We start from the raw sequence: 23,411 nt of genomic DNA, 5'->3' as shown, positions 1-23,411 counted from the left end.
TATAAAAATATGTTCATCAGACAAATATTTACAAAAACTAGAGAAAATTGACCACAGCATTCAGATTCTAGTTTTCATCTTTCAGAATATGTTTCTATGACGGATGTGCATGCATGTTGGCATCTTTTCAGCATAACACAGAACAATGACCTTGTGAACAACTCGCGTTGCATCAGAGGCAAAATAAACACCAACTTCAGGAGTGCAGAAAAGCTGGAGAAAATGTTGCATGTCCTGTTTCTGAGGACTGAGTCACAGAAAGCAGAAACATTGGTTGTTTTAATCCAAAATGGAAAAGGACTCATTAAAAAAAGTGGATTTTATAACAAAAAATCTGCAGAAGGTTTTGTACCGACACAGCAGACATGATCTCCATACCATTAGATGAGAAAAGGTGCTGTCCCAACAGACACGCTCGCGTTAAAATGACTCATCCAATTTTGTACAAACCAAAAGTGATCCTCCTGCTTTGACTTCTTTACCTCACATTTGCGTGTTATCCTTTGTATCTTCCAGCTGTAATTGGTTTCATTAGCCCTGCAGCAGCGGCTGCCCGACACAGGCGCACACGCCAGCGTTCAGACGCATCACCAATCCTATCAACATCCTCACAGGAGGCACCGTCTGGCCTCTCTCACCTCTCTCACAGTGCCTCCTCTTCCTCACGCCCAGAGCCACAGGGTTCATCTCCAAACGCGGCCAGACTTGAGGCTTTCATCTCACAACGGAGCCGGACTGATGGCTCCATCCTCGTTTGGCTGGACCATCCTGCCAGAGGCGCTGCCGAAGACTGAGCCTGCTATTGATGCAACACGCCGTCGGATAATACTCAACCTAGTTGCCACGACAACGCCACACAATGTGTCCGGGAATGCTGTCTGTTGCCGCACCTCCTCCTGCTTCAGAGACGGAAAAATCCTCACCTTCCCAGTCTGTCCTGTCCTTCAGAAAAATGCTCTTTTCGACGCCTCATTTCGACAAAAATATTTGTTCCTTTTTCTTTATGTACATTTTGTTTCCCTTTCCAAAACCCTCTTTTTATTTTCTATAAATTTCCTCCTCTTTATCCATATTTAATTGTTCCCTTTTCTTTTTTTATCATTTCAATATTTTATCCTTTTTTACTAATTTCTAAGCAGTTTTTTTTCTAAATATGACTCAAGGCTTTCATCCCTATAAAGCCCAAGAAAACACAACTCATTTTCTGCAATGTTTTTTTATCTACCATATCATGTTGCACAACTCAGCAAATGTATATTGCACAAACAGTGCCTTGTGAAAGTATTCAGTTTCAGTTTATGTTGTCCTATTACATAAAATTTGAATAAAATACATTTAATTTACATGACAAAACACGGAAAAGGCTTTTAAGATGTTTGCAAAGGATGCTATCCTGGACAATCAACACAGTTGATAAAAATTATATTTTTTCTAAGATCTAATCAGCTAATAATCCTTTTCTTAATTCATCATTCAAATTTAGGAAAAATGAATGCAGTTGTGTCTATTTTAAGGAAGAGTTGCACCACAGATGCAGCACAATCACGTTCTCATAATCTCCTCTCACAGATTTTAATATATTTGTCTCTGGTGTTAATAGCAGTCTACCAGCATTTTAATTTTGTGTCGGAATCACCTCTTCTTGACAAATAAAACACTCATTTGTCACTACAAAAATTACTAGTCGCCTATGTCTCTGAGCTCGATTTAAAACTCTGTTATCATGTGACAAACTTACCGAGGAAAGTGCTGGCGATGAACTCTGACACCTGGTTCCCTGAGCGACTCGTCTCTGACAGCTGCGTCAGCTCACGGTTCAGCATCCTCTTAAACTGTTAAAAACAAAAAAATAAAAAAATGAGTGGGTAGCCTAAAAAAACACATTGACTAAAACTAGTACAGAAATTGACCAAATATGGTAAAATTTGCTAGCCCGCTAACATTAGCTAACAAGCTATGGTTAGGATGTTGACTAGTAGCTACTACAAGCAAGTTATCTAATTTTAATCTACCGTACTTCACCTGCAAAGCTAAAATGAGAAAAAAATGCTGATGTTAGCATGTTGGCTAACACTAGTAAATTATCGAACATTATCTTACTTCATATGCTATGCCAAAGGAGCTAATGTGTTATTGTTACCATGTTAGCTAACATTACCTAAAATTAATTTTAATATACTGCTGGCTAACATGCTAACATAATGTTAGCATGTTGGCTAACACTTGTAAATTATCGAACATTATCTTACTTCATATGCTATGCCAAAGGAGCTAATGTGTTATTGTTACCATGTTAGCTAACATTACCTAAAATTAATTTTAATATACTGCTGGCTAATATGCTGTGATTAGGAATGTTGTAATTCCTTAAGTTACATCATTAGCTTTTAAGAATCCCCACGGATTTTTTACAGGTGAAACATTTTTATTTGCAATAATGTCTGAATGATTGTTTTTCTTCAATAGTTTCTGTGGCAGGAACTCAGGTACCTGTGGTAAATTTGGTGACACAACAAACAATAATATAAATCATTTATTTAATATCTTCATCAGCCAAAGTCGCTTACAATAAGCAGAATGTGACTGAAAAGAATGGGCAAAATCAATCTGTACAGTCATACTCATTATAATATACATCTTTTGGAAATAACTTTTAGCCAGGTATTAAACATACTTTTTACTAATCCCACATTCTGATTCTAAAAATGGCTTTTTTATTGGTCTGAAGTAATATTGTAACTTTAAATGTCGTATTTTTATTAGCTTTAAGTGAAAAACATCCATCTGTGATAAAGTTCCTAAAATAGCTGAACTTTTCAATAATATTCAGATTTATTGAATGAGTGTGAAAGCAATATGCCCCAAATCATAATGCTGAATGCAATGCAGATATTTGCAGCATTTGTAGTTGAAAGGATATGAATGTTTTTCCTTTGAATTAAGGTTTTTAAAGAGCTTTTCTGAGTCTGATTATGTTTATCATGCAGAAACAATCATTTATTACCTTTGTCATTACTGTAGTCACTGTATATTTTACACATTCTGCTCTGTATTCAATTACAACGCAAAAGAAGAAGAAGTTAAACGGTGATGTTGCTCCTGCCAGGAAGTTTTTTGGGAAGCAATAATGTTCAGTGTGTCTTCATGAATTTATCGCCGTGGCGATGTCCACACTGATTATGTAACGGCTTCAGCACGTGGTGACTGAGGGAGGAGGCAAACGGTCGGGATGCTGAGGCGAGTGACACAAATACGGGTGTGTCCAAAAACATCCTAAAGGTGACAGACCTATATTACTTCCTCTGCCGTGACTTTTCCTGAACTTACAAGCACAAAAACACAGAATCTATTGCATGCAACATGCTCATTAGGAATACTTATTCAGCTTTCCACAATGCATCTGCATCAGCCTGTTTGTAGGTCCAGTTCTGAAAAGATCTGACAGCCTCACTCAACATTATGTCTAAGATCCCCCCTCAGCCTCACCTCTGCAAAGCCTGAACCACTTCCCTGTCACTCACCTGTCTGAGTCTCCAGCACAGACAAACCCAAACTGCCAGCAGAAGCATGTCAGCCAACGCATGCTGCGCTCAGTTGCAGTACAAATCCGAGTTTTTCCTGTTACCAATCAACTGTTACCAAGCAATGTAAATAAGATTTTATGATGTAGAAAATACGGCAAATGTCCTGCAGCATGGAGTGCCTGATGGTAAAAAAGGAATCCATATACAAGTCCTAGTTGCCACAGTCCCGGCGCTGATCAGGTCGGGGCATACAGGGATGGGATGGAGAGATCTCCAGCATCAGGAGCGATAGGGAGGATGTTGACTGCAGCGTCCTATCCAGCTACGGCTGCACACTGTCAATGAGAAAGAGGGACGAAGGGAGTTTCTGCGAGGAACTCTCCTCTCAGTCCTGCATGCAGCATCCAGCCCCCTGTCTCCCTCCGACCAATCATATTCGACTGGCTTCAGAGGCTGGGTGGAAAGCTGAGAGCTGATTTGGCCGACGGTGTGACAGAGAAACCACACAGAGCGGAGAAACAGAAAGGAGTGATGCTAATTGACTCTTCTAGAGGGGGGATGTGATAAAACCCTGGTGTGTCTTTTCATAATACATACTTTGTTCATATGGGGTCTTAATGTCACCTTTTTAAGCAATATTAATAAGATTTTATGCTGCAGAAAATATGAAAAATTAATTATTTAAAGCTGCAGGAGGTAACTTTTATTTAAATACATTTTTCACATACAGTTCTGGAAAAATTGAGAGCCCACTGCACTGAACCCCATTGAAAACCTCCTGGTTTTTCCACCAAATATTGATGTCTGAAATCTTCCTGAGTTAAAACATTAGTATTATTGTTTCCAAATGAATATGAACTTGTTTTCTTTGCATTATTTGAGCTCTGAAAGCACTGCATCTTTTTTATTTTGACCATTTCTAATTTATTGCAAATGAATACAAAATTTTTGCTTGTAATTTCGCAGACATGTTGTCAGTAGTTCATAGAATAAAAGGACAATGTTCAATTTACTCAAACATATACATATAAAAAGTTAAATCAGAGAAACTGATCATTTTAAGTGGTCTCTTAGTTTTTTCCAGAGATGTATGTTGAAACTGGCATTGCCATGACAGCACAGTATGAAAGATGTCTGCTCCCAGTGCTTCCAGTTTTAACTAGAAACAACCAATAAGAGCAAGGAGGCGGGTCTTATTGCTGTCAATCAATATTGCAGTTTTCCTGGAATTGTAGGTTATTTCTCAGCTATTAGCACATTTAGCAGCATGTGCACAAGTTTGATTGACAGCACTAAGACCCTCCTCTTGGCTCTGATTAGTTGTTTTGGTTTGGGAACCGTGCATTTCTGCAGACAACATTATTAGCTCAGGCAGGAGATGGAGGAGCTTGATTTTTTCATCTATTATTTGTCTCATACTGTCACAAAATGGTGACAGTATGAGACAAATAAGTAAAAAACATATTTTTAAAAAATAAAAGTTGCATACTGCAGCTATAAGGACAAATCATGCTTTTAAAAACCTGATGAAAATAACATTAATGAGCCAAACAGCGCATAAGCAGATCCTGCAAGATGTTTAGGAACAGCTGTAGCTGCGTTGTGTTGCGTGGCGGCGAACAGGAAGTCCATTTACCTTATTGGACGCCATTTCGCTGACTGAGTGTCTCGTCTGCAGCGTCTCCAGCTGGTCCAGACACCAGTCCAGCTCTTCCAGAGTCTCCATCGTGAGCTTCTGATAGGGCTCCTCTGAAAGGTCAAGAAAAACACGTTTCAAGAAAAAGGTGGGACAGTGGAAGATTTACCTCCTGAATGAAACGAGTTCCAGTTTCAAGGATTATCAGGATATAATTTCCAACTTTTGAATAATCCACCGATTGTTTATCTCAGAAAGGGAAAACACAAAATTTATCTTGAACCTGTCCCAAGTTTAATTCAATAAACTCATTGCAAATGTCTAGAAAAAAAAAAAAAGCTTAAATTGTTTTCTCAATTGTTGACTTTAAGGTGTCTTTTATGAATTTGTATTTTTTGCTTTTATGATGCAAAGCACTTTGAACTGACTTGTTACTGAAATGTGTTATACAAATAAACTTAATCGATTGATTACACTGTTTTTTTTTAGAAATGGTTTAATCGTTACCTTTATTTTTACAGAAAAATGTTTGAAAACATAAACAATAAAACAGAAAGCATTAAATGTAAGATGTGAAAGTCAATATGTATCACGTTTTGCTCAGATTTTAATTTGGGCAAAAAACACCATACAACTTTGTGCATCAGTAGTGAAATAATACATTTTATAACATTTTTGAGCCACAAAACTTAAAAGTAAAGAAATCATGAAAGACAGATAAGTCCCAATCAACATTTCCAGTGTTTTTAAAACAGGTAAGACATTTTAAATGGCAATTTTCTCAAACAAAACTAGAATTAAGATTCATCCAAACTAAAACCATCCAAAGATCTTTTGAACTTGGAATATGCCATCAAGACAAGAGACTGTATTTATGTAAGCTTTTGACTAGAGTTATTAGGAAGATTGTTTGATAAAAATGAGTGAAAGTTATTTTTAAATTATCATTCCCATTCTTTAAAAATATAATCAAAAATTATAAATCCTGCCAGGGTATGCAAACTTAAGAGCTACAAGCCTAAACACAGTTGAAAAGAGAAAGTTGTAATAAAACCAAAATACTTATATCTTCGTAGACCCCCATCATGAACTGACCTGAGAGACACGGTTTGCACAGCGGCGGCTGACTGGCACTCGATGGTCGTCTGGAGCAGGAAACAGGTCAAGTTTTGGTCAAATTAACAAAACCATCCAGCAGTTTGTCGTTCGGACCTTAACTCTGCTCTTACTTGTTCACCACACGATCTTGGAGATGTGTCAGAGCAGCAACGTTACTTCTTACAGTTCGCAGACTGGCCAGAACCTGCAGAAAGCAAAGAAAGCTTCTTAAAGGAGTGTTACACGTTTTTTAAAGACGTGATACAACCACAAGTTATCAGTTAACAGCTTATCAGCTTATCAGAGCAGAAACAAATTTTTCTCCAAACTTTTGCAATTGTTTGTGCAAATGTGATCGTATGATTCTTTAAATTAATTAGTTTGCGCTGGAAGATTATTTAAAAAGAAGTTTATAGATATTTTGCTGGAAATTGCAATAGATAACAGTTCTTAGAGGACGAACAAACACATATGGGAAAATTAATTATTATCATAACTTCTCAGTGTTTAGCCTTTTTCTGCACAAATTTACTTTTCCAAACTCACTTTTGTGCATTTGTCCTCTTAATTTGGCAAATGTTTCAAAACAGTTTTACTCTATTAATATTGATTGCATGTGTCATGCATCCCCACAGGACAATGATGCCTCCACCATGTTTCTTTTACTTTTTTTTCTCCTATATTGCTATTCTTTCAGCCAGCTAACCTGCAGTGCAAATAAACAGGTGGGGGAGGGGCAAGGCTGCATTATTCGCTGGAGAAAACTCTGAACATCCTGCTATTTTCTCTGAATATGTTAAATTGTAGGAACAGCAAATAAAAGGTGTAGCAGTTTTGATATCTTAGCTTGATGTTAGCAACCGGCTCTTCTCTATTTAGATTTATCAGACATTATCTTTAGGATTTAAATATCACTAGTATTTTTTACAGACAAATCATCTAATCTGAATCCTCCAAATGTCAAAAAGGAAATTGGTTTTAACATATTAAACAACAAATGCACAACTCAATGTAGATTTTGGGTCTAAAGCTGCAAAAATCACCTTCAAACTCAACATAAATGAGTGTGTAGATGTTTATACGGGAAGGAAAAAATGCATTTTGTGTTTCCTGCAGGTGAACCCAGAGTAAATGAATGGAAAATCCCTTGTACACAGAATGCTCAGGAGATAAATAGTCAGAACAAGCTGTGCAGTACAAAGAGAATGTGTGTGGGTGTTTTCTGTGAAAAATGAACCATCTCTTATTTCTCAGACTGATGAGTAACCTCCAACATCACGTCGATTATATGGACAGAATTACAACCTTTTTCCAATATGAACTTAAATAAAACTGCTAAATAATTTTCAATTACCTCAGAAACACAGTTCAGCAGAAAACGGCACAATTAGCATTGAGCATTTTTCTTAGTTTGTCAGCCATGTAGATTTTATTGTGTTATGAGAACACAATAGATTTTATTGTGTTATGAGAACACAATAAAATCTAAACATAATTAACCTAAAAGTTTCCTAATATTTGGTGATTTGTTGTGCATACAATGTCGGTAAAACAGTCCCTCAAATTTTTTATTGGTAAAATTTCAAGCAAAAATTGTAAAAAAAAAAAAAAAAAAAAAAAAAAAAAAAAAAAAAAAAAAAAGGATTTAAGTGACTGCTACCTCCCACCTGCAGGTGGCAGTATTTCTAACTTTAGCTAAACTACCAACTTTTTTGCTCCATTGTGAACATTTTGGAAGGTATTCAACGAGGAAAAAACATATAGCACCACATGACCAGTGATTTTGGTGGCAAAAACCCCTAAAGGGACTCGTAAATAACGCTTTTGTGGTTCCACTAAAGGCTTAACTGACACATCTATCAATAATCGTCTTTTCTAGAGTTGATTAATGTTAGATGTCCTACATTTCTTGATCAAATATGATGAAAATCAACTTTAAATGATAAGTAATAATGGGACTAACCTGTGCAAATGGAGTCACTATCATGTCTTCTCCATGCCTGAAACATCACACACAAACATCTGGTAAAAAGGTCATGTAAAAGGAAAACCATACAAACCAAAATTCTCAAAGACAAATAGACAAAAAGACAGTACATGAGGATATTGGAGGAAAGTTGTGGTTTGCTGAAAACATGTTTGCTCTGAGCTAAACACTGGGTAAAGGGAAAGGTATTATTTACATAAATGCAGTTCATCTCAACAGCTGGTGAAGCTTTAAAGGGGATGAAGTCCTAAAGTTACCTTAACTAAATGTCTGGAAATGTGTCAGTGAAAATCCAGAGTCTGACCTGTGTTTCTTTCAGCTCAAAAATCACACAAGGCCTCGGAAACAGGTTTGTATTTAGAACAGAGAGCAGGCGAGGAGCAGTGTTCATGCTCTGAGTGCTGTGTGAAAAGGTGCCACAGCATGCACCGTAAAGGGAAAGTTCTGGCATTTTCTGAAGCAGGGCTTTCAGGTAATGGATAAAAAATATCTTCCCTGCAGTTCCTACGCATCTTTGCTCTCATGAAAATACTAAAGACCTCAAATACAATCTGCAGAAGCAACAGTGTCTGATGCACAACTTCTCCTAAAAGTCTTCACACCCTTTGGATTTGTTCACATCTTGTTCCGATGCGACCAGAAGCTACGGTATGTTTTATTCTGCTTTTATGCAATAGTGCATAACTGTGAAAAGCAACAAAAATACAGAATGTATTTTTTACTCTCATACCCCTAAATAAAATCCAGAGGATCAGATTCTCTTTAGCAGTAACCTGATTCAAATAGTAGCTTTAAGTTAAATAAATGCCTTGATAAAGTAATTTATGTGCCAAATATTCCACCCAAAAGAATAAAAAATAACTTTCCCGACTGATTTTATTGTGAAGTGTAACAATGTGTAATATGTTTGTCATTTTCATTTAAGATCATCACTGAAACAAAAAAAAAGTATGGTTTAATAAAAGAAGGTAAAATAGATTAAAAAAAATTACTAAATGCAAAATATAGGAAAAAAAATTGAATAAAATGTGACAGTGAATAGAGAAATCATATCAAATATGAAAAAAATAACATTTAAAAACTATTAAAACCAAAAGATTGGAAATAAAATGGAATATTAAATAACAGTGATATTGTTAAATTAACACTGTTGAATATGATAAACAATTTTAATTCATGTTTCACTGTATAATCAAACAAGATGAAGAAGTCGTTTTTTGATGCAACTATTGACATTTTAATTGCTTCATAAGGTAATTCATTTATTTATATTACTACTGTATTTTACTGTCAGTTTTGGCAAGATCCAGCTTCCATACAGAACTGGTGAACAAAAGATTTGCAGCTGAAATTGCAGTGAAATTTCAGCTTGGCCAAATAACTCTCAAAGTTAATTCTGGTTAACTCTGATATAAATCTCAAATTAGCAAATAGGTGATTTCTGAGGTGAGAAATAAAAACTGAAATAAAATAAATAAAATCTATAATTTTATTACCATTTCACAGTTGTGCACTACTTTGTGTTTGGTTGCATTGCACCAACTTTAGAGTCTTTTGGAAAGCTGCGTCTTCTCTGCAGGTGAGATATTTACTTTTTTTTAACAGAACTCTACTTCAAAGAGTTGAACTTTCCCTTTAAGCACCTTCATACATCATGCTGCTGGGAAAATTAAGCCAATCTGTGCATCACGTTTTAGCAAACATTCCTGAAATCAGTGCCAAATTCATTCTCCAAACGAAAAATGAAATATGGGTGATTTCAGTTCTGTTGAATGTTTGCTAGGACTTCAAGGAGGTGTGGCAGCAGAAGGATCAGGATACATGAGGAAGCCCAAAGGGGACAGACAGGAAAGCAAAAACACAGGAATCTTCACACGTTGTCTCACCGAGGTAGCCAATTAACTTCCCAATGCTTCAATCCTTCCTCCCTTCAAAAAAAAGGAGCAACAGCTATTGGTGGTCGGGACCCTATTCATACAGTGAGCAGCTCTAAACAAACTTTAGCTGCACAGAGAAATCTTTGTGTGAACAAATGAACATAAACTAAGCACAAAACTTTAATCTTCTGGAAGTTGAATCTTCAGTTGTCTTCCTAAAAAAATGCAAAATAAAACCTAAAAGCAAAACATTTAAATGAGACTAAAATGTAGAGATGCAGGTTTGATGAAAGCTTTTAATAAAGTCTGATTTGCAGATTCAGTTTTTAGCATAAAAACTTTCCTGCAGGTTCATATTCAGCTGTGGAAAAAACAAAGAGCCCACTGCACTGAACCCCATTGAAAACCTCCTGGTTATTCCACCAAATATTGATTTCTGAGTGAAAACATTCGTATTGTTGTTTCTAAATTACAACATTTTTGCTTGGAATTTCAGAGACATGTTGTCAGTAGTTCATAGAATAAAAGAACAATGTTCATTTTACTCAAACATAAACCTATAAAAAGTAAAATAAGAGAGAATGTTCATTTTAAGTGTCTCTTAATTTTTTCCAGAGCTGTATGTAGAAACTGACACTGTATCATGACGGGACAGTATGAGAGCAATAAACTCCTCTGTCTTCTCCCAATTCTAACTGGAAACAACCAATCAGAGCCAGGAGGCGGGTCTCATCGCTGTCAATCATGCTTTTGTACGCAACACTGTGGCAACATTGCAGCTTCTTCCTGTCTGCCAGGAATGCTCAGGCTAATAAGCATAATCACTGGTGACGGCGGATAAACAGTTTTCCTGGAACTGTAGGTTATTTTTCAGCTATTAGCACATTTAGCAGCGCATACATGAGTTTGATTGACACCACTAAGACCCTCTTCCTGGCTGTGATTGGTTGTTTTTGGTTGGGAACTGTGCATTTCTGCAGACGGCTGATAATTTTTAGTGGTCTCTTAGTTTTTCAGAGAGTTGTATATAGTTTGGTATCCAGCAGAAAAGGAAGAGTAACATAAAACGTTGGTCCTGTTTCGGTTTTTATTCAAATTCAAAAAAGTGGTTGACATTTTCACAGAACCAAAAAAAACATTTTTCAGTATTTGACCTCATAGTCCTCAATCATATCTGACTGACTGATCAGTTCATCTCGACTTAAATGATCTATAAGTACCGTAGTAACGCTGATGCTGCCCATTTGAACCTAACGGATATTAACTGATTTATAAATGTGTTATAATTAGGATTAGTGATGTGTCCAGAACTACATGAAGCCTCTGAAGACCAATTAGTTTTTTTTTTCTTATTCTTGAGATTACTGTTTTCAAAAGACTCAACTAAAGGTGTCTTATTAATTTGTCGTACATCCTCTTTTAGGCCTTTATGACGACAAACTAAAGGAAAATAAGACGTAGCCAGTTCAAATAAAGCACAGTTAGAATAACGCAGCATGTTTATTTATTTACTTACAGATCGCTGGCAGTGGACGAGTTGCGAGACATAGTTTTGGGCGACAGGTCAAAGTCTGAGTCGGAGCGGTAGAGGAAAGACTCCCGGCGCTGACTGTGAGGGAAGTTGCCCTGAAGTACCAGACCGGATCCCGGGCTCGTCTGAGAGTCCAGTGGACTGCGACCCACCGACAGGCCATTCTCCACATCAAAACTGCAAAAGGAGAACAAAATACCCAACAAGAGTTACAACACAGTCTGATTTTTCATGGATTTTTAAAAATTTTAACGAAATTATGCCAAGTTAAACTTCATATTGGGTCAAGATTGCACCCATTTGGATAAATGTGTGGAAATGCTGAAAATCTACAAGTGAACTTTCAGCTGAAAAGATTAAAGTCTGACGTGGAGAAATAATGGAAATAAATTATAGGTTTCCTTACTGATTAGAAAACTCAAACCGTCAATTTCCAACTATACCAAGTTAATAAAGTGGAAAAGTTTAAACAATAAAAAGGTCATGTGGTGTGAATATTATTGTTGATTACTTTGGTTAAATTTGCAGAAAATCAGTAAATCAAACTATTTACTGTTTTAAAACAACTTATCCGACACTGTAAAACATTTGAGCTTCATTTAGTTGTGTCTACTATCTTCTACTGTTTAAGTCAAATAAATTTAGTCAGTTTTAGATTTTGAACCTAAATGTGAGTTTGTGAAAGATAAAGTTACAGTAATAAGTTGTTTTAACTTTTTATAAATTTTGTCAGACCTCTGAAAGTTGAATAAACTGGAGATTTTAGGTCAGCACTTAAAAAAACTGAGAGAAGAAAAAGACAGGAGTGGGAACTATTTCCCAGAATGCTTTGCGGCTTGTTTTTGTATCCTGAGGTGGAAGTGCGTTACATTGATCTGAGTGTTGTGTTATTAAGGAAAATGTTTATTTTTATGTCCTGATCACACTAAATGTCCATCAGAAATTTAGTTCATGCAACTTGAAGCAAGAATTTAAATTATTCTAAAGTAAAATAAGTAGATATTTTTATAATTGTGTTATTGTTATTGTGAATAAAATAACAGAAATAGCTCGTTAACTGGTGAGGGCTTTTTTTTCTTCCATATTGTGAAATTATTATTTGGTTTAAATTGCAGCATTAAGTTAAACTCACAATTCAAGATTAATGAAGTTAAAATATAATGTTTAGACAACTTGTCTCTTGCTGTTAAATCGACTTCATGAACTTTAATTTCTGAGTTAAAACCAAAGCAATTTTCTTGTCGACTTAAATTGTATTTTCAAGGCAGCAGGTGGATTTTCATGTTCAAGTTAAACCACCTTCAGATGTTTTACAGTGTATTAGCACAGTTTTGATGCCCAGATATGCGTCTACAATTGCATGAACTGACACAAATGCATTGGGAGCACAACCCGACAGAAATGGAGAATGAAGTTCAAGAACCAAAAGTGAACTTGTGAAAAACGCAGAACGGGTCACCTTGTGATCGCTGGCTGTTCGCAATCAAACATACACATACGCACATCTTTCTGTCTGCTAACTCCGTGTTGACGTCAACACCGGCGCGTTACATCAGCACATTATGACCTAAAAACCCCGGCACCAATGATAACAGCTCCAGCACGGGTCAATGACGGTTAGGAGAAGAACATCAGAGTTTAGCAACCAGATTTCAAAGGTAGGATCAGAAATAAATCTCTACTCTGCATCTTTAATTGGGTCTGGTGCTTCCAATCAAACACTACCACATCTTCTTTGGACTGACTAAAGACAAAAATAGGTTCTTCTGATCAGGATTTAGAATCTGAACACCCATTCTCCCATTTTGTTTGCTTTAAAATGCTAAAAATAAATGCAAATGCCTTAAAACTCGACATGTGACTGTGCAGCAGCACTAAACGAAAACCTCAGCAGATCGTTTGTGCATTTATTTCAGTGCGATTCTGTCAATGGGATCCATTCTCAGCCGTGTTCAGCTGCTCTCCTCCCTTCCCTGGTCATATCAATAGAAACCAGAGCACTGAGGTTGCCTCTCTGGCTATTTTTAGCCCTGCCTGGAGGGCTTCACCAGTAATAGTTCAGATAAATGAAGGAGTGCTATTATGCAACTCACTGTGAATGGACCCAGTCCAATTCACAGAAGCAGATAGAGATGGAGAGACGAGGAGGAGTAGCTGTGAAGGCTGCATCCAGCACACTGATGCGTTTAGCGTCTCGCAGCGGATTGGTGCGGCGAGGCGGAGAGAGGCGGGGCTTCAGCAGCAGGGTTTACCTCAATGACAGCACCTCCACCCAGCAGCGGCACCCCGCTTCCCCCTCCCTTGGATCTGTGTAGCGGGCCGTGACAGGCTATATCAGAGGAGCCCAGTGACGTCAGAGGCTAAAAATAGATCTACCTGACAGGAAGGAGGTGAACTGGGAGACTAGTGGCGATGCTTACGTAGATACGCCCCCTCCCCTCACTCTGCAGGCAGCTGAGATGATTTCTCCTTCAAAGCCATGTTTACGAGAAAATCTATTTTTAAATCCTACAAGGTAACTCCGAGGAAAAGATCACCTCCCGACGTCTTTACAGTATATTCCCTATTTTTCCCCTTTCATTCATCTCCTTTATACAGCTTCTCTTAGCCACTCTTAATTAAATGAAGTGCAGCATACTTTATTGTTGATGCATGAATTTTGCAAGAAAAAGGTAATCCGGAAATAAATATTAGAACTGCAGAAGAGGATTTGGGATTCTGATTTCAATCATGAGAAATAAATAAACAGACGCATTATGATTAAACATGCATGCATGCATACACAGTCACAAAAGCAGATTCATAAATAAATACAGCATTTCTTAATAAACTTGGAGAAAGATAAACATTATTTAACACAATTTTTTAGTTGTATAACTTGTTTAAATTATGGTTAAATACATTTTTTAAATGATTTCTTCCACAATATTTTGTGTTTTAATCCTTGCACTCATAATAAAACTGTAAAATTATAAAACATAAAATGCTGCATATTTTCAATAGAAGGAGAATTGGAATCAATGTCTGCCTTCAGGTTTTTATTTGCCATTTATTTCAGCTAAATCCAGACCTAAAACTGATTTTTAAGACAATTATATGATGAATTACTGTGCTGGTCTTTTGTTAACATGTCACATTTAGCTATAGTAAGAAATTCAGGGTTTTCTTTCAGCTATAAAATGTCCAGAATGAATTTATCAGTCACGATGAAGAGCAAAGCAGCGCCTCAACAGCCTTTTGACAGGAGCACAGCGCCCACTAGTGAATAATATGAGGAACTGCAACAGCTGGCACTGAGTCGTTTCCACTCGCAAACTTTTCTGTCAGCTTTTGTCAACCAATAAGAGACAACAGGAGATTTGATGGGGGAAACATTTAAATGTTTCTTCTTTTAGATTATATTTCTGACTTCTTTTCAACACTGAAAGCATACAGACCGACAGGAAGGCCGTTTCGTTTAAAACATGCGTGAACATTTGACCTCGGCCGTCTCCTGCCTTCTGCATTGTTCTCCATTTCTCTGACGTACTTTACAGCTTTTTTCTCGCACGCTTTAAGTCTATTTTACTAAACTTTCCTCTCCCATAAACAAAGAGTTGCCCGAACACCCACATCCTCACCTCCCCATTTTGTTCACAGGATGTTTAGTTTACAGCCTGAGGAGGAATTATTCTCCAGAAAAGCTAATCGAAAAAGTTGTTTGAATCTGTTTTTATTCACTTTATATCAAATTTCTTTCCTGCGTTAGGGTTGTCTATCGTGATAAGATGTTTGATTAATTTATACGCAAACAAAAATAACTAAAAAACCAACAAAGAATCAGTGGTTCCATTAAAAATAAACAGCTTTTCAAAAGGATTTGTCTGTTTCTAATTGTTGCAAGCACAAACTTTACAAAGATCTCCTTCTCAACATTAAAAAAAAAAAAATAAAAATCTGAAGGTGCAGCCAGTCTTGGCATTAATCTAGATCAGTGGTTCTTAACCTGGGTTGGATCGAACCCCAGGGGTTCGATGAGTCGGTCTCAGGGGTTCGGCGAAGCCTCTGCCGCGAAGGTAAAGACACCTGGGTAAAGTTGTGATGACGCCCCGCTTTGCCATCACTTGCTGCAGAGGATCACGTTACATTGCTGAGCCAATCAGAGCTGCGGAGGAGCACTGATTGAAGGAGTTTCACTCTCAGCATGGATTTGAACTTGTGTCTTTAATTACTTCAGCAAAACTCACCGTTTTTACCAAATTCTGTAGCTTTCGGTGTACTTCTAAATCTGCTCCTTATTCGCATCTTTTCGGGGTTGATACTGCCTCTAGTGGCGAGGGGGTGGTAACACAACTAATATAATTACATTACTAAATCAGAATACGGCGAAGTCTTTATTATTTATTATTCATTTTTCATTCTCTTAAGAATGCAGAGCTAATTAAATTATCTAAACGAGACCTTAAAGTGGTTCCAGTTTCTCTCGATGACCAACCTGTTGAAACTGTGGCAAATTTCAAATACATTGGGTCGTTCCTGGACAGTCAGCTCAACTTTGCTGAAAACACTGAGTATATTTTGAAGAACTGTTCTCAGAGACTCTACCTTTTAAGAAGACTTAGTGATCTTGGGGTGACCCAACTAGACTCTAGTCGGGTCAAGAACATAATTTTATTTGTCACAAAAGAAGGGTTCGGTGAACGCGCATATGAATCTGATGGGTTCGGTACCTCAAAAAAGGTTAAGAACCACTGATCTATATGTTTTTGTTTCCACCACATCTGGTTCTCTAGGAAGAAAACCAGATGTGAAAACTAATGAAAACTAAGTCAAGCTTGATCATAAAGGACAGTGAACCTCTGGTGCATAAACTCACTGCAAGATCTCAAATGGACGTAAATTTGGACTTTGACTAGGCCATTTTCCAGCAAGATATAGGATGACTAACAAAAACATCTATCTATCTATTAAAACTAAACCATCTCATATTTTGAGCTGTTTCTTGTTAAACTAGTGCGAGTCACAATCTTCCAACTTGAGTCATCTTCTTTATCTGGGATCTCTGTTTTCAAAGCTTAATTTCTACTTGAAAAGATGTCAAAAGGGAAAATCTCCATTGGCTCCAGTTGCTGTCCAGCCTTGTGTGTTTGTGAAGAGGCTCCTGGGAGTCGCAGCTCAGGGATTTAAGAAACTTTCATCTATATATGTGAAGAATGATCCAGAAAATGACCATCGAGGCCAGAGGGGCTTTATTTATGGGGAGATGACACAGACAGAGGGACAAAGGTCAAAACTCACACACACATACTCTTCCTCCTGTGTCTTTTCTTTCCTCAGAGCGTGGGAATCGGCTGAAGGAGCCCAAAACATCACACCAGGAAGGCCAGGTTAGCGCAGACCATCGCAGAGAGATCCAGCAAGTTTAGCACTAAATGTAAAAACACGAGGATGCATGTGTGCGTGAGCGACCGTTTGCTTGCTTTACGCCTAAATACTTTAGTGCATTTGATCTGAAAGCAGCAGAAAAACAAGCCGCTTCCCTCCTCATCCAGCGCCGGGCCAAACAGACCTTTTCCTCTCACTCGTTTGTCCTGAACGCTCGCGCTCTCTGTGTTTAAATGTCATCGCAACTGCACACACAAAAGAGGGTGGCCGGGCCGCAGGGTGGCAGAAAAACAAGCACCGTGGTTATTTCTGTCGATCTCAGCGTTGTGCAGAGAGAAAATAAGACGGCAAAGTTCAAACTGAGTGAGGCGAACTCACTCATCCACCTTTACTCTGCACCTCAGCTCAAACCGGCGGCCACATTCCCACAAGAAATCCTCTGATTTCCGATGTTCTGCACGTTTTGGCTTTCAGATAGATCCAAGTTTCTCAGAGACAAGTGCAGTTTCCTGAGTTATAGGAAAACTTGAGGTAGAGATCTAAACATGAAACTCTTAGAGGTGTCAAAGCTCTGCAGATTCATATCTATTTCTGCCACGAGGTAAAACAATCTTTAAGGTGTAAAAACTGACAGATAAACATGAAGCCACAAATCTAACAATGAATAATATCCACTCTGGAGAGAAAATGTCTCTCTCTCATCACTTTGTTCTTTCTGTTTTCTGTCTTCCTTCTGTTCTTTAACTGTGTTGTTTTTATTCCTTTATCTTTCTTTTCTTCCCCCATGTCTTTCCATCCATGATTCCTTCCTTTATCTCAACTTTCTTTGCTCCTTCCCATCTCTTTTCTTTTCCCTTCTTTCTGTCTTTTTCTCCTTCCATCTTCCCGTTTCTCTCAGTCCTTTAAGCGTTCTTTCTTTCACTGATTTGTTCAATAGCTTATATCTTTCTTTTATTCCTACCTTTCTCTTATTTTATCTTTTCCTTTCTACCTTTCATCTTCATTACTTTAATGCTTTTTTATTTTTCTTTGTTTTTCATATGTTTCCTTTCCTCCCTCTTATCCATCTGTTATCTTTCTGCTGTTCCCTTTGTTCTTTCATGTTTTGCTCATTTTGTTCATTCTTTTTATTTAATCCTTCCTTACTTTCTATACATCTTTTTTTTATTAATTCGGTTAATATTTTCTTTGTCTTGATTTCTTTTTTCTTCCATTTTTAATTCTAACTTTTCAATATTTCAATATTTTATTCTTATCTACTTTTTATTTTTAACTTCCAAGTTTTCTTACTTTGTTTTTCTCATTTGTTCCCTTTCATTCCTCCTTTTCTTTCCTTTCATCATCCATTTATTTTTTCCTTTATTTTAACATGAAATTATGTGAATCATAAAATACTGATACTTTTCTAAGTACCTGTTGTTTTCTACTTACAGATTATTCCATCTTATAAAAAAACTTAAACTTTTCCTCATCTTCCAGGTAAAGAACAGATCAAAATGCTGTTCATCTTGGAGAAAACTAAACTCTTCCAGGGATTTTATGTTTCTTTTCTACTAAAAAACACCAAACATGGATGCTACCAGATTTGTGATTGTCTTTGATATTTTTTAGATATTGCTAATAATAATTATAGGTCATACAAACCAGCTTGCTCCGTGCTGGGAGATGAACAGATGAACTCGATTCGTTTGGGTGTTTGACGTACCTGCAAACTTCCATAAAAGGCTCTTTCTATTAACCTGACCGATCTACTGCGGCTTTCCGTTCAGAAGGAGCGGGCAGCTTGTGTCCAACATCAACATCTGATCACAGAGCAGCTCTAAATATAGCCGACAGGAGTGGAGCGGCGCAGCCAGTCGCAGCAGCTGGGGTATTTATTATTTTTCAGTCACCTCCGACTTAAAGGCGGAGGATCGACTCCTGCCTCAGAAAAGAGCAGACGACCGAGGTTTAAAAACAAAGGATTTGGTTTTATAAGGATCAACAATCCATATTCTGGTATTATTACTAATTTATTTCAGTTTAAAATGAAGGGAAGAGTTGGAAAAATACAACTTTCAGTGTTTAAAAATCTGGATCTGTAGTATATCATCAGAGTAGATCATTATAAGCAAATCCAGTTCAAAATAAAGAAAAACATCCAAACAAAGATGCTTTGTCTTAAAGCAGCTGAATGATAGGAATCACATTTTTTTCCTCTTTATTTTCCATGTCAAATTCCATATTTGACTCAAACTTAATCAGTTTTACAAAAACTGGAGAATTTATGGAAGGAAAAAATAAAAACATGGAATAACAGACAGATAATTTGGATAAAAAAACAGATGGCTGGATGAACAGATGGATAGATTGATGGAAAGACGGGAAACTGTGTTTTAACGCAATCAGAAAGTTGTGGGTTTTATTCCGGCCTCCTCCTCCTTTACGCCAATGAGCCAATAGATAGACACACTGCAAAAACACAAAATCTAATCATGTATTTTTTCCTGGTTTTATTGTAAATATCTTCCAGTTTTCATCAAGATATAGATACAGTGTTTTAATATTGATGAAAAATAGCTTGTTTCACTGGCAGATTATTCCATTTATAACATGGGAAAAATGTCTTGTTATAAATTAAATAATCTGCCTGTGGAACTAGTATTTTTAAATCGATAATAAGGATTTACAGAAACAAGGCTCCATATAGGTAAGAAGGTAAATAGATGCTATTTTTAATCAAGGAATGAAAAATCAAAGTCATGGAATATTTTCCATGTTTAAATTTATTTTAGTATATTTATCATGTACTTTCAAATCCTTGAATCCAGAGACATTTATTCCATTTAATCCATTTATCTTGATACGTTTCTTGTCATGGTCAGAATCTTGAATTTAACATTATGATGTTTAAAAATACCGTCTGTATTTATTCTCACTTTTTCTCCACTGTAATAAATATGAAAATATGGCACTGTCAGCAGTTTAGTGGCAGAAATCACACTTATTTTTGTGACTGGTGTCCTAAAGAAGCATCTTATAAATGGTTGATACGTGTATCATTATGTCAGCGTTTCATATTAGTCAAAATCAATAATTATTGATTAGATTTTTTGTTTTAAACATTTAAAATTCTGCAAAACCTTTACAGTTTTCACTCCACAGCGTTTTGCTTTTTTATCTTTAAGCAGTTATGAGGCACAGTGGCAAAATCAAAAAGTTACTCAACAGCTCGTTGCTAGGCAACCACAAGTTACTCAACAGATCGTTGCTAGGAAACAAAAGAGTAGGAGAGCTAGTTGAGCCCACCAACCTAGCTTAGTTAGCCATGAAAGGTTGAGCAGCTAAAGCCTTTCCTCTGACTACATCTCCCAGAATGCTGTGCGGTTCTGAATCGGAGTTCAGTGAAATTATTGAATATTTTATCAGACTAATCTATTGATATGTTTCTATCATGATATTGTTATTGATTTATTATCCATGCTTATAAAAATGGATGTGTTTTTCAAGAGCGGTATTTGTGTAATATGAAAGAGATGGAATACATATTTTTTCTTGTTACTTTAATTGTAAATGTACCACAAAATATTATGATAAAACTTTAAGTCCATTTACCAGACATGTCTGCATTGTGACTCTAAATCAGGGGCGTCAAACTCAGTTTCATTTGGGACATATCAAAACTCTAAATGTTCTTAAAGGGCCGGCCGGTGTGCCAGAATGTATTGATAAAACCTATTAATTTAAGATATTAATAAATAGTTGTTTCAGAATTCAATAACTGTCTCTAAAAATTTAATATTGAACATCTTTTTACACTGATTGTTTTTGTGTTTCTTTTATTGCTATTAAAATCACAGATTTTGTGTGCAAAAAATATATATATTTGTAAGCAAGTTTTCTTATAGTTGAGCTAATGTATTCTGGCCAATTTTCACAAAAATGTGCAGTAGAAATCAGAAAAAGATGTGGGATTCTGTTGATTTTGTGTGAATTTTACAGGTCTGTGAAAAACTGGAGGGATTTATTGATATAATTTGGATTACAGAGGGCCACCTAAAAAGCTGCTGTGGGCCACTTTTGGCCCCTGGGCCTCGAGTTTGACACACATGCTCTAAATCTTACATATAAAAGGTTGCTGTTTGTGGATTTGACTCAGTGGAGCTGTAGAGGTTAAACTTTTTGGAGTTTGCCTCAAAGGTTGATTTGCTCCTCAGGATGGGTATCGATCATATCTGCAGCGATTAGCTCTGCGCCTCCAGCGAGGCAGGAATCCATACAGTGGCTGATCAGCATTAACATCATTAGATTCTGGTTGAAAGGGGTAACGCACCAGGACAAACCACTCACACACACACACACACACACACACACACACACACGCACACACACACACACACACACTCAGAGAGAAGCAGTGTGTGTGTAATTACAGGCCCCAGCAGCAGAGATCTAGATTTGGCTCTCGCATCGACCCAAAAATCAAACAACCCGGCATCACACTGGTACACAACTGGAAAGGCTCGTTCGGGCCAACAACACACACTCAAACACACGTACAGACTCACACAGACGCAGCGTCTTTGCCCAGCAACAGGACCAGCTCAGAGCGCTCCTCTAATCATGCACATATGGCACTAATTGGAGCCGTTCAGCGCAGGGTGATCGAGGCTGGAGGTGAGGAACGAGTGCGCCACTTCCTTCCCTAATTAGCTCAGAAGCAGCCAATCACATCTCTGATCAGCAGGACACGACAAGATGCAGACAATGTCGGCATGGAGGGGTCTCATATGTGCTTATGTGATTTCATCATGTTAGGAACTGAGGTTCACCGTCATGACTGACTCTAACTGACTAAATCAGGGTTGAATTCAACAAAATGCTGGCTATATATGCAAAGAAAGGAATCAGGCTAACGTTAAATAAATAACTGTCACTCAGCACTTACAGACATTCTGCTCTGAATATGGTCTAAACAAAGTTTTGAATGGAAACTTTTTTAGGGAAAAAGCAAAAGCAACTAAGAATCAATCACCATCCATACAGATACATCTTTAAACACAAAACAGGAAAGAAAGAAACGTATATAAAGTTTGTACAGTGAGTAAATATTTAGCTCATTATATGATCTGTCAGACAATATGAACATTTATAGACAGTGTAGTGTAATGTGCACACAAGATAATATGTTGAGGAAATGCAAAAAGGAAATATTAGATGAGAAAATAAACCAATGTATGATTAAAAAGTAAGAGTAAATTTATCACCCCACTTCCAAAGTAAAAACGTTTCTGTACTTTTTCCTGCTACAATTCTTTGGTTCAATCATATGCAGGTTTTTCGTTTTGTTTTTTCTCTCTTTTAATACATTTAAAAATAAAAAGAAGGATTGCAAATTGTTATTAAGTTGTTAGATGGGAATATATATTGCTTGTTGTTGTATGAAGTGTAATATCAATAAAACAGTAAGACTAAATAAAAAACCTTATTTAATAGATACAGAATATGAAAAACAGGAAAATATATTTAAATAAGAAACAAATTAAATTAAAAAAATCCAGACTGGAAAATAAAATGTAAGATGAAATGGGTATAGTGTTGAATTAATAGTGTTGAAAATGAAATCAGATAATTTTTCTCAGGCTTATCTACTATTATTTTTCTCTCTGCAGAAACAGGAAGTTCAGTAAATCCTGCCATAATCCAGCCTGAACCGCCAAATATAAAAAAAATACTTCTTAAAATCTCATTACCATAAATACCAAAACATTTTCATCCATCAGTCCATCCAGGTCTAGAGAAAAGACTCACTTCTGGCATTAGAGGAACTACTCTACGATTTTATACCAAACAGGAGGAAGTACAGTGAAAGAAATGAAGTTTAGTAAAACAAAAAATGTAATAAAATAAGAATTAAACATATTTGTCTTTTTGTCAGAAGGATATAAAGCACACAGTGTAGGACCAGATTGGGACTTCATCCTGCATCAGTTCTGATCCAAGTTACTTTGGATGAAGTCCAGTTTCTTAACTGAATACTTTGTTCATTCAGTCCTAACAGACTGTCCACAAAATGCTCCCAAAATCAGCAAACTTTACATAAAACGATCCAAATAAAACCAAGAAAGCAGAAACATAAATATGATTTTGTACTTCAAGTAAAAAGACCTGCAGCAGAGACACAAAGCCCCACTTATTAATATTACTTTTCACTTTAGTTCATTTAAGTTTTCATAATATAACAAAATAGAAAAAAACTAAAACATCAGTCCTTACATGTCTTCAAAAAACAAAGAAAACGTGTATTATCAAAACTCCCACCTACACTTTCCAGTTTATTTACATCGTAAGTTGGGAATTCACTATACAACTTTAAATAATTTTCCTCATCATCAAGGGAAATTGCAGGAACTTC

At 36.6% G+C, this 23,411-nt stretch overlaps 1 protein-coding gene across 4 annotated transcripts in view; it reads right to left on the bottom strand.

Moving 5' to 3' along the window:
- LOC106928882 (3',5'-cyclic-AMP phosphodiesterase 4C) overlaps positions 1-23,411 on the bottom strand; it is a 120,259-nt gene that overhangs the window by 13,695 nt on the left and 83,153 nt on the right. For 3 of the 4 annotated variants that reach the window (XM_015005446.2, XM_015005450.2, XM_015005445.2), the window contains 7 exons: positions 11,639-11,830; positions 10,132-10,173; positions 8,222-8,258; positions 6,390-6,463; positions 6,256-6,305; positions 5,161-5,273; positions 1,739-1,832 (listed from right to left, as the gene is read on the bottom strand). In XM_015005446.2, the coding sequence (XP_014860932.1) occupies positions 1,739-1,832; positions 5,161-5,273; positions 6,256-6,305; positions 6,390-6,463; positions 8,222-8,258; positions 10,132-10,173; positions 11,639-11,830 (602 nt within the window). The remainder of the gene's footprint in view (positions 1-1,738; positions 1,833-5,160; positions 5,274-6,255; positions 6,306-6,389; positions 6,464-8,221; positions 8,259-10,131; positions 10,174-11,638; positions 11,831-23,411) is intronic. The other variant, XM_015005447.2, reaches the window with a different exon arrangement.

The sequence above is a fragment of the Poecilia mexicana genome, unplaced genomic scaffold, assembly GCF_051168715.1.
Source record: "Poecilia mexicana isolate PSO_F unplaced genomic scaffold, ASM5116871v1 scaffold_4, whole genome shotgun sequence".
NCBI lineage: Eukaryota > Metazoa > Chordata > Actinopteri > Cyprinodontiformes > Poeciliidae > Poecilia > Poecilia mexicana.
The sequence above is the reverse complement of the archived record's forward strand: the minus strand, read 5'-3'. Positions and strand labels throughout refer to the sequence as shown.